Source organism: Gymnoscopelus braueri (assembly GCF_963280865.1).
Source record: "Gymnoscopelus braueri genome assembly, chromosome: 16".
NCBI classification, from domain to species: domain Eukaryota; kingdom Metazoa; phylum Chordata; class Actinopteri; order Myctophiformes; family Myctophidae; genus Gymnoscopelus; species Gymnoscopelus braueri.
In genome coordinates, this window is record NC_137616.1 from 46,137,662 (window position 1) to 46,149,885 (window position 12,224).

The following is a 12,224-nucleotide window of genomic DNA, read 5'->3' on the forward strand; positions in this document are numbered from 1 at the left end:
CGTGACCCCCCAAAATAATCATATTTGTGGAACTGGGGACCCTGCATCCTAACAAGTAGGCCTACTTGGAATTTTAGTAGTTGAGACATTACATTTTAGCTACTTTAGTTTGACTCTGAAAATAGCCGATTTTTTTGAATTCGGCCAATGATTGACCAGTTCTTATAATATAGTAAGTCAAATAAAAATCACACCCTGTGTGAAGTGGGCGGTGTACCAATGATGTACAAAAAATAAATAATTATATAACTAAATAACTATAAATATATTTATTGAAACAGTCTTTATGAAAGTTATATTCCGATGTACAATGGTTAAAAAAAATACAATATATTTACATATATACATACTAAATTATTTATTTAAAAAAAATATCTTATGCCTATCTTATGCCTTTTTCTACAACCTTCCTCTGATAAAAGTCAAGGTTTCTTGTATTTCTCCACAGAACATCTTTTGTTTCTATTTCAATCGGTCGAAATGTTCTTTCCAATTGATTGTCTTCCTTTAGTAGTTCATGATTGTTAGGATCAAGATGAGAGAAATTAGGGTAAGGTAAAGGACCATTCAGATTGCAGTCAAGAATTTCTTGTTCTCCTGTTGGATTTAACATATTTTCCATTTCTTGTTTTCGTGTAGACTCGTTTATTACCAGTCTTACTTCTTCCATGCTCTGTAGGTGTTCCATGACATACTTTTTAACCATCATTATTTCTTGCTGTAGGTTTTTGTATTTTCCTTTTTTTTCATTCTCATCACAAATACTATCAATTGTTGCAAGATGTTTGTCAATATCTTCTTCTTGACGATATGGTTTATATAGGAGTAATTCTGAGAACCAATATGATTGTGTGTCTTTGCTTTTATTACATTTTGACATTCTCATAACACGGGGTTTGGTCCTCTTTTTCATGAATGGTGCTTCACCTGGATGTAGTTGTCTAAGTTTAAAAAATTGTGGAAGGGGTTTATGAGATATTCCTTCATGAAAAGTAATGAAGAAATGTAGTTTGTCTTTACAATTAGCATGTGATGGAGGAATTCCTTCAGGATGCCATGTTCTTGCTGTGTCAGTCCAAGCAGGAGAGTACATTTTGGCAAATTGGGCTAAGCAAATGTCTTCCATATGTGTTGGTCTTCTTTCATATTTAGTGACAATGTCATATTTCTCTACATATTGTCCTTCTCTTCCTGAAATCCTAATTTTGGTAGTATCATTGTACTGTTGATTATCATCAACTCTAAGGAGAAATTTGCTTCTTTCTTCTCTACGATTTGTTGGAACGAATACTGTAGTGATATTTGAGTCTCTAAAGTGGAAATCTGGGAAGATTTTATAGACTGCTTCTGCTTCTCCCATCTGTCGGTGTGATATGAAGGTATTCATGAGTGTTAACATCCTTTCTTTCAAATTACTGGAATCTTTTTCTTTTAAGGCATCAAGAAGAATCTTCATTGTACCAGTATCATCCTTTGTGTAGTATTCAGAAATATAGGTTATGACGGCATAGTGATCTTTGACTATTAATAGTCAGTAATATACTAGTGTTACATCACAGTGGTTTTAGATTAGTTTCGTCGTATCACTAGCCAATCACAACATGTGTCTTGCTAGCTAATCACAATACTGAATGGAGTCGATCAATCATATACAAAGTAAAAATAAATACATTTATTGAAACACTCTTTATGATGGACAAACCCATAACTTGAAAAAAACCAATTTATGGTTTTTTTCAAGTTATGGTTGCTTATATAGGACTATGCACACGTGTCATGTAACACTGGCCAATCACAGTCCTGAATAGATTGTGATTGGCCAATCACAGCGCAGGATAATTCTACAAATTTCCTGGGCCCGGATCACAGCGCAGGAAAATGTACATTTTTCCAAATCTCACTTATAGGGGCGGTTTCACCGCCCAAAAATACGCAGCAATGAACAAAAACAATTGTTTTTACTTCAATTTCTGACGTAAAAGAGAGCAAATAAGAGGATGTTATGAATGAGATATTTATGAGAATAGAACATTTGAATTTGTTTATTTTACAATGTGTGTGGGATCATGTTGTATAATCTGTGCCCTGAATTATTATAATGAAACTCTATACTGACATTGTTGTCAGACTCATGAGCATGCATAGTGTTAGATTATGGATGGTGGTGAATGAGCAGAGTGAGAATAATATCCGTTGGTGAGTGTCCTTTTATTGCTTGAGCCCCCAACATGTCTGTGCACGGTCCTGTAGACCAATGGTTCTCCAACTTTTCAATTTAAAAGACCCCCAGTTTGGCTTGGATTAGTCACCAGACCCCCATAACTATATGAGTGCTGGAACCAAATGGACCCGTAAGAGTTCCATTTGTACACTCTCAAGAGTTACGCACCTGTAATGTAAATTCTCAGGCTGATTTATCTTACAGTCCACCCCTGCACTCAATTTTTTTAAATATTTTCAATATTTTTTCCCCCGCTCTGTATTTTGTAATCCATTGTGAACAATTTGTCAATTAGCACAAATGCTGCTCCGGTGTATGACCTCAGCAATGCTGTAATCATCACACTGAGGAAGGCCTTGGGCCAGAAAAAAAAGTTCTGATCAGCCCCTTATAAAAGCAGCTTCTCATAGGGTTTAATGTGAAAAGGCAAAAGTGCCTGTTATTCTTCATTTTTATTTATTTTAAAGGTGCTTAAGGGCGACGCATACTTCACTTTTAGTGCCGAAATAAAATTGGTTCAGCTTGGTCCAGACTACAATTACAATTACAGCAATGTCATAATACATTATTATAATGGATTATTACAATAACGCTTGAAATGTATCACCTTATAAGGTATATGCAATTGTTTTATTAATGTGACCAATATACAGTGCAGACAATTTTCTGAGATAAGGTAGGCAGCCAAGTGCCTATTCTCTCCTCAAAAACTAATTTTATGAATGACCCTAAATAATTATGTACATAGATTTAGCACTTGCATAGAAGTTACAAAGGTGGGTGAGAGTGTATTTAAACAGACTGTTGGCTTTGCAGAAGACAGTGTTACTTGAGAACAGGAGGAGACACAGTTCTACCTGCTAAACTTGTTGTTTTGTTTGCCAAGCTACCGTAGGTGTTTTCCAGTGAAGAACTCCATTACTGTGATACAGTAGCGTGGAATTGTGTAAGGCATGTCAAGACGGAAGAAGCAAGCTTGAGATTAAAGGCAGATGAGTGATTAGATAATGAAGTGCATGGCATGATTTGTTTGTATTTAATGTTGCATCCTGACAGTCACCAGCCATTCAAGAGAGAGGGACAGAGAGTTTATGTTGTTCCTGACAGTCAGCAGCCATTTGAGAGAGAGAGACGGATCGTGTTTTTCGTGTTGCTGTGGCGCAATTGTTGACCTGCATCATCAGGTCCAGTCAGCATCTCCAGTCGCGGAAACAAGGTACTGTAAATGCTTTCATCCACGCAGGCTGAGGCAATGCTAGAGCCACCATCATACTCTTTATCAGGGGTGGGCAACTTTGATGATGGAGAGGGCCACTATATTTCCACACTCACTCCAGAGGGCCACATTGCATATACTGTCGGGCAGACACGTCTTATCTCCGTATTTTACGTACTTTTTTCCTAAATTAATGCCGTACTTCGCCATTCTATGTCACACAAAAGTAGCAAAAATAGCAGATCTACAAGCTCAAAACGTGTCGCACTGCGACACGTTTTGAGCTTGTAGATCTGCTATTTTTGCTATCTTTGAATTGGAATACTGAATTAGTTTTTGCTATTTTTGAATTGGAAAGTAAAAAAATTATTTAATTTCGAAATGCATTTAGTTATACTTATGTTAACTTTATGAACTTAAATACAAATACATTGGACATAAAAAAGACATTAGAATTTTAATACTAGTCATTAAGCTACTAATATAGACTGAAGTAATTAAAGCGGGTCATGTTTGCATGTTTGGAATTGGAACAGCTGAAATCAATAATATATCGGTATTCCGATATTAACCTGCGGGCCGCATTAAGTGAAGGTGGGGGCCGCATGTGGTCCCCGGGCCCCCAGTTGCCCATGTATACTCTTTATTCATTGCAGGGGTGTTTTAGGGACAGACCTTTAGGGGTGCTCAGCCCCTAAAGCCCAGCATTGAATCGGTAGGATACATATGCGCATATTTAGAGATCCGGTTGTCCAGAACTGTAGATCTGACCGCTATGCCCATGGTTTTGCTCATAATATGGGACCGACCGACTTTAAACTCGGCACATGCATCTGGGAGGACTTGAGGGAGTTTGGTGCCTGGCGTCGAGTCGTTCGGATAGGCGGTTGGTTGTCCATAACCCGCCGATATACCCATATACTGTATATGCATATATGGAGATGCACTCGATATGCCCATAATAGGCATGCCCGCCATATATGGCCATATATTGATGGCATCATGGATCTCTATTTATTTTAACTTTATGTTTTGTATTATGTTATCTAGTTCTTCGTCAATAGACATATTGTCCACCTGTTGTGTGAGTTTTGTTGCGTACCCCATCACTCTTTTAAATGTTGTCTTGTTTCAGGAGCAGATCATTGCTGTCCATTGGTGTGGAGTTCACTTTTCTACTCGAGTATGGCGACCAGCTCTGATCACCAGGGAGCCAGTCAACAGAAGGTAAGTACACTGGTCCACTGATACACTACACTTATTACTCAGCTTTATTGTGATTTGGGGACATTGTACAGTATACTCTATTTTGTGTGATATGGGGGAAAGAAAGCATTTCATCTGTTTGATCTTAAGTCTTGAAATTAGGTACGGACATACAGTATTTTAGAAAAGTACTGCAAATTGATTACATGACGAATCACACTTTTATCACTAGTCAAATCAGGATTTGTTATTAGTATAAATCATGCATTTATTAAATATCTTACATATGAATCTTTTTAGATTGAGGTCCTATGTATTCAATTCATCAGCATGGCATAAAGGATAACACCAAAATACAATATCATCAACAGACCTAAAACACTATATGTACAGTGTAGAAAAAGGGGGTAAAAATGTGGGGGGCGGTGAAGGCAGTGAATGCCATTACCTTTCTATGGGAGAAGTGAGATTTATCTCCTCCTTTGGCCTCCTGAGAGGTGGATTCTGGATTTAGACATGCAACGTGACTTCACAGTTTCAGTGTGGACAGCTGTTGTGAAGAGTCTTTAGTTATCTGTGTTGGATGTTTCATCTTCAAAAACAGTGGTGTAAAGTAACTAAGTACATTTACTCAAGTACTGTACTTCAGTACATTTTTGAGGAATTTTTACTTTACTGGAGTATTTCCCATTTTCAGTACTTTTACTTCTACTCGACTACATCTCAGAGGCAAATATTGTACTTTTACTCCACTACAACTATTTGAAAACTTTAGGTACTAGATACTTTTCAGATATAAATTATGATATTATGAAACATACATACCTAGGCTATTTGAAAATAGCAAATCTACAAGCTCACGCGTTGTGAGCTTGTAGATCTGCTATTTTCATACATTTTAGTACTTTTACTTACATCACTGAAGATGTGTCCAGATTAGGCATCAGTAGATGTATGTACACAGTACATTTTTATGCCAATACATTTGTACTTTTACTCAAGTAAATGTTTAATTCTGGACTTTTACTTGTAACTGAGTATTTCTATATTGCAGTATTGATATTTTCACTTAAGTAGAAAATGGGAGTACTTTTTCCACCACAAAAGTGTGTGCACTGTGCACTGTCGTTCATTTTTGGTAGGGCAACTTGACACCTTTACTCACATCTCACCAATCTCGAAATCTTTCTGGTGTATTGCCCTCTCGTTTAAAAGTGTCTGTGGCGTAGTTTAACTAGAAATGATACAACTTGCTTGACTGTTCATTACTGGCACTCCCTTCAACATAGTGTCTCCCCTTTACCTCCCTGTACCACATTTTACACAGGTTATTATTAACAGGAAATAGGTGGAAATTAACAGCATGATGTGTGTGTGTGTTTGCACACACACACACACACACACACAGATAGAGAGAGAAAGAGAAAGAGAGAGAGAAAGCTCTTGCGAAGCAGAGGATTGAAATGTACCAACTTTTTGGTGCTAATAGTTGTAATAAAGTGCTGTGTCATTGTCAACCGATTTATATTTCCAGTTGTTTTACCTATCAAATCGGTCAATATTGTCAATTACCAGACTAACGCGACCTCTGATTTGTGATTCAGTCCTGACTACAGTACAGTTGGTGCGGCAGGATGATTACTGTCAACAAAAGAATACAAAATAGGCTACCTTTAATTGTTTGGTAAATATATCTGCACATCAAAGTGGAAACAGAAAGCCTGATTTATATGGGGTTGTACAACGTGACGCATGATGTAGTGTCGGGTCTGTTTTCCGACATATTTCACACGCTAATGTGGGGTTAGGACCTTACATGTATACGTTTATATTAGGAGCCTTTATCACGAGCTATGCTGTAGTCTGTGTACCGCAGCCGATGTCAAACCTGTTGCAGCCACAGACATTTTGTAACATTTAAGAAAAATCTTTAAACTTGAACCTCGCGATCCCCCCTGTCTTGTTTTTTTTAGCTCAGCTTAGCAGTAAGCACAATGAAAATGGCACTATCTATGCCGTTATAAATTAATTAATCAAAACAAACACCTTGTTGTATAATTTTTCTAATTCTACATCCATAGCATGTTTTATTTTGTATTTGGATAATTAGTTTAATTCTTAAAATGTAATAATAATTTTCCTTATTAAGACCTGATTTTGGAATTCATTTCAGCAAATGAGAGGAGAGGAACACAGGATTGAACCTCAACTGATTAGAAGACGTGAGTATCTGTCTGTCTGTCTGTCTGTCTGTCTGTCTGTCTGTCTGTCTGTCTGTCTGTCTGTCTGTCTGTCTGTCTATCTATCATCGCTGTGTGTGACCTCACCCTCCGCTATAGCTCCGATATGAGGTCCCACTGCTTCATGTGTCGGCGGAGCTCGGGACTGGCGAAAGTCCTACATTTTTACCTTTTTCTGAATACTGTATCCAAAAAGTAAACGTAGTCCATGAATCCTACAGATGTTTTTTTTCTGGAAGGGAAAATCTGATCAACGGGTTGAAACTAACTTTGAAATTGTTTATTTAGTCAGACTGTATTTACCAGCACTGTACACTCCAGGATATGACCTTTTTACCATATTTTGCATAATGGTAGCGGGTCAATCAAAACGGCCGAGAAATTTGACTCACAACTATTGGCCAAAGAGTGACGAGGTATAATTTATGCTCATTCTTATGGTTTGACATACAGCCATGAAACTTCATGGCCTATGACCTCGGACAGTTAAATCCAAACTCCTCCTGGGTTTCTTGCAAATCTGCACAAAACTTTCTACACAAACTAACAACATCTAAAACCCCAGCGAAAGAGAAGTTTATCCGTGAAAAAATTAAGCATCTATGACCCAATTAATATTGTAGTTTTATAAAAAACATTCTTCTGCCCAAAACTACATAAATGCAGACTCACATTTTTACGAAACTTTGCAGTATGGGAACACAATATTATGAAGCACACACACAGATTGTGTATGTGGACCTTACAAAACACACATAGAACAAAATATGTAAAGCAGCTCATATTATGGTCAACCATTGAACATTTAGTTTCACTGAATGTCTTGTTTAGCTTTTATAGCTTATGTCTTTAATAAAGAACAAAGTATGATTTTAATGCTGAGCATCAGAGATGTCTACCAGGGTTATTATAAACAAAACAAGAAATCCAAAGTCATAATATACGTGTGTGTGTGTGTGTGTGTGTGTGTGTGTGTGTGTGTGTGTGTGTGTGTGTGTGTGTGTGTGTGTGTGTGTGTGTGTGTGTGTGTGTGTGTGTGCGTGCGTGCGTGTGTGTGTGTGTGTGTGCACACTGGTGTCTGTCTGGTTGTAAAGTACTCAAATGTTTTATTTAAGTAAAAGTATAAATACTGCAACGTAGAAGTACTCTGTTACAAGTAAATGTCCGGAATTCAAAATGTACTTGAGTAAAAGTACAAAAGTATTGGTATCAAAATGTACTTAAAGTACCAAAAGTAAAAGTACTAAAATGTTTGAAAATAGCAGATCTACAAGCTCACAACACGTTGTGAGCTTGTAGGTATAAAATAGGGCTAAAGTGGTAAATGTATGTTTTATAATAGGCTACATGAGCGGTAGCACAGACTAGTACATTGGCTATTTGAAAATAGCAGATCTACATGGTCGCAAAGTGTTGCATTTGCTTTGTGACGCTTTGCTTTGAAAAAAAAGTTAAATCATATTTGGAATATATATATATATATATATATATATATATATATATATATATATATATATATATATATATATATATATATATATATATTCTGTCATTCATTATACTTATACTTATTCATTACCTATAGGTGAGGCCTTTGGGAGGACCATTCAAGTAAGACGCAAGGGAGCCTGCAGTACCACCACGGGCCATGGTGGTCATTGCAGTACCATCACGGGCCAAGACACCATCACACCAGAATGAAATGTTTGGAGCAGGGGAGTCTGGTGCAACGCTCAGGTCCTGGACCTGGTGAGACGAAGGAGGAGCCCGGCCAGGAGACAACCCACAGAGCCTAGTCCCTCCACGTGCCAGAGCCTCCCCGAGTCCCGGCAGAGTATTTCCGGAGAAGCGGACTGAGTGGCCCTGTCTTGCCCTATAGGACTGACCGTGGGTAGCTACTGGGACGTAAGTCGGGGCCTGATCAACCCTGGCTGGGTCACCTGGGTGAGGGTGTATGTTGCGAGACCCGAAACATCCTATGACCCCAGGCTACAACACTGATGATACGTCCCAGGTGCATCCATGTGATGTTTTTCGTTATATTATAATGAATTGATTACTACAACAAATTAATTATACAACACTATTATTACAACTTGTGCAACTATTATTTCAACTTAACCACAACAACAATATAATTATGTGCATGCAAATATGCACTGAAAGGGTGCGCGTTCAACAGTGGAGAATGCATGGGCGTCCTTAACAAATAAACGCTCTCCACCTGTTTAGGAGCGGATCACTCACCCCAGACCGTTCGTTGCGATCCGGGGCGACCGTGTTTAGGGGCGAGACATTTAGGCGCTGATCGCTCACCCCAGACCGTTGCGGCTCGTACAGATTTTCAGAGCCTCGACACGGTACACTGACTAGATAAGATTAACCTTTGTGTCTCTGGTGGAACATGTTCATGGACCACCAGATTAATATGTATTTGTCCAGACCCCCCATCTAGGCCCCAACACAGAGGAGGTGTGAAGTAACTAAGTACATTTACTCAAGTACTGTACAATGATTGTGAGCTTGTAGATCGGCTGTTTTCAGAGTATTTCAGTATGTTCGTCTGTTAGAGGTGTAAAGTAACTAAGTACATTTACTCAAGTACTGTACAATGATTGTAAGCTTGTAGATCGGCTGTTTTCAGAGTATTTCAGTATGTTCGTCTGTTAGAGGTGTAAAGTAACTAAGTACATTTACTCAAGTAATGTACAATGATTGTTAGCTTGTAGATCGGCTGTTTTCAGAGTATTTCAGTATGCGCGTGTGTGAGTACTCTGTGTCACGGTGATTGAAACCGACGGAATAGCCGTTTCAGTCATTCAGTCCAACTTCACTGTAGCCTGCAGTAGCCTTTTCATATGTTTCCTTTATCCTCATCTTGTGCTAATGCACGCAACTGTTGCGCCAGGTTGTATTTTTGTTTTAACTGATTGTGAAGTCCATCAAATGTCAGAATTATTTTTAATTAATAGGCGTGGTGTGGGAGAAAAAGCTTGACATTAAATAATGACTGTTAAGGGCTTGATTTCATTCGTTGCACGATGCTACTGCAAATTATATCAAGCCCAGGCATTATTTAACTGAAATATACGAGGGGTCCAGAGCAAAACAAAAAAAGAAAGACAAAAGTTGAGATAGTATATATATATATCTATTTCAACCCATGGTTACCCATATTCCATTCTCTAACTTTATCCAACCTTCCATTAATCTTATGTTAACTGATGTATTGATTTGTATCTTCTGTATGAGTAAGCAGACACATGTGATTATATGGGCACATTTCCTAATAATGATGACTCAATCAGGCAATCTGGTACACTCCTCCTTCTTGAGATTCTAACTACCTTTTCTGTGGAATTTCTTAAGCTCCGACTTCTCAGTAACTGACAACATTGACACATCATCATAGGTCACCACACACACACACACACACACACACACACGCACGCACGCACGCACGCACGCACGCACGCACGCACACACACACACACACACCACAGAGCCTAGTCCCTCCACGTGCCAGAGCCTCCCCGAGTCCCGGCAGAGTATTTCCGGAGAAGCGGACTGAGTGGCCCTGTCTTGCCCTATAGGACTGACCGTGGGTAGCTACTGGGACGTAAGTCGGGGCCTGATCAACCCTGGCTGGGTCACCTGGGTGAGGGTGTATGTTGCGAGACCCGAAACATCCTATGACCCCAGGCTACAACACTGATGATACGTCCCAGGTGCATCCATGTGATGTTTTTCGTTATATTATAATGAATTGATTACTACAACAAATTAATTTGTTGTAGTTGCACGCACGCACGCACGCACACACACACACACACACACACACACACACACACACACACACACACACACACACACACACACACACACACACACACACACACACACACACACACACACTTTGATTGATGGTCCAGGAAGCAGTAAAATACTTCCTGTTGGTGTGTGTGTGTGTGTGTGTGTGTGTGTGTGTGTGTGTGTGTGTGTGTGTGTGTGTGTGTGTGTGTGTGTGTGTGTGTGTGTGTGTGTGTGTGTGTGTGTAGCATGCAACAAAGTATAAACCAGGCTCATTCTGTACTGTCTCTGATGAGACAGAACAGGCAGAGACAGAAAATGTGGCAAAAAGATTTAATCTGGCTTAATAGGTTAGGTGCATGCCAACAGAATAATGGATACATTGGCCCCGATTCATAAAGAGGGTCGTAAATATGGGGTAAATAAAGTTCGTAAAGGAGGTCGTATTTTTGGTACTCACAAACTGACGTGCAATTCATAAAGGGGTTCGTATATCCCAGAGACGCGCGTATGACCAGGTGTAGGAGCTGATTAATCTCGAAGTCTGCATCCAACAGCATCCAACTTTAACGTCACTTTACGGCACAGTGTTGCCATGTCCGCTTATTATAAGCGAATTTGTGCTTATTTTTCTGTAAAGTTGCTTGTAAATATTGGTAACAGTGGGGTGCGGTTTTTTGGGCTTGTTTCTAAAGTGTAGTTGGTTATTTGGGCTTGCTTCACAATTGTTCAATTGTTTTAACCGGTGGTTCTCAAATATTTTTATGTCATGGACCCCCAAGTTAATATGTAGGCTAATTTATCCCTATAAGCCCCATCTGAAAATGTTTTGTGCCAGCTGGAGGCAGATTTGTGTTGTTAGAATGTTTAAAAAATCTTCCAAATATTCCACATTTTATTACAAGATATATTTTTTAAATATAGCAGATCTACAAGCTCACAACGGTTTAATTAAAGTGCTTATAATGGCCTAAGTGCCAGTTGCTTCTTTTGGGCTTATTTTCATAGACCTGGTTGCTTATTTCTCTCACAAAATCTGGCAACACCGGAGTTGCAGAAGTTTAACTTCTCGTCCAAACTTACAGCTGTCGGCCGCATTGCCTTGACACTGATAGAGAACTTGAACATGATTCTGATCTGTCTGGAAGCGAGTCCCACTATTGCACGATGGATCAGCTGAACGTAATGTGTAATGTCGTAAATCGCTTTATGAATCGGGGCCATTGTGTGTTTATTATAATAATCTTCAAAAAGATGTTAACGTTTGTGACGTCTACCGTCGGTCCAGCCACCCACTCTAGGCAATTTTAATGTAGGCTATGTTGTAATGTTCAGGACTCTAGCCATTGGTTGAAAGAGGTCCTAATAAATCTATCTATCATTCTTTCACTCTCTCTTTCTCTATCTTTCTCAGTGAATTGTGTTTTAAATGGTCTCAGTGAATTACGTTTTTAATGTTCATTGTCTCGTTTTCAGATTTCCATCGTCTCACACTGGACACAAACACTGCAAACGAAAAACTCTCCCTGTC

General features: G+C 38.9%; 1 protein-coding gene across 1 annotated transcript in view; it reads left to right on the top strand.

The window, feature by feature from the left end:
* The first annotated feature begins 3,274 nt into the window (after window positions 1-3,274).
* LOC308103514 (uncharacterized protein) overlaps window positions 3,275-12,224 on the top strand; it is a 21,818-nt gene continuing 12,868 nt past the window's right edge. The window contains exons 1-4 of the mRNA XM_080453512.1: window positions 3,275-3,437; window positions 4,573-4,664; window positions 6,817-6,865; window positions 12,170-12,224. The exon at window positions 12,170-12,224 is cut by the window's right edge and continues 489 nt beyond it. Coding sequence (XP_080309638.1) covers window positions 4,623-4,664; window positions 6,817-6,865; window positions 12,170-12,224 — 146 coding nt within the window. The 5' untranslated portion in view covers window positions 3,275-3,437; window positions 4,573-4,622. The remainder of the gene's footprint in view (window positions 3,438-4,572; window positions 4,665-6,816; window positions 6,866-12,169) is intronic.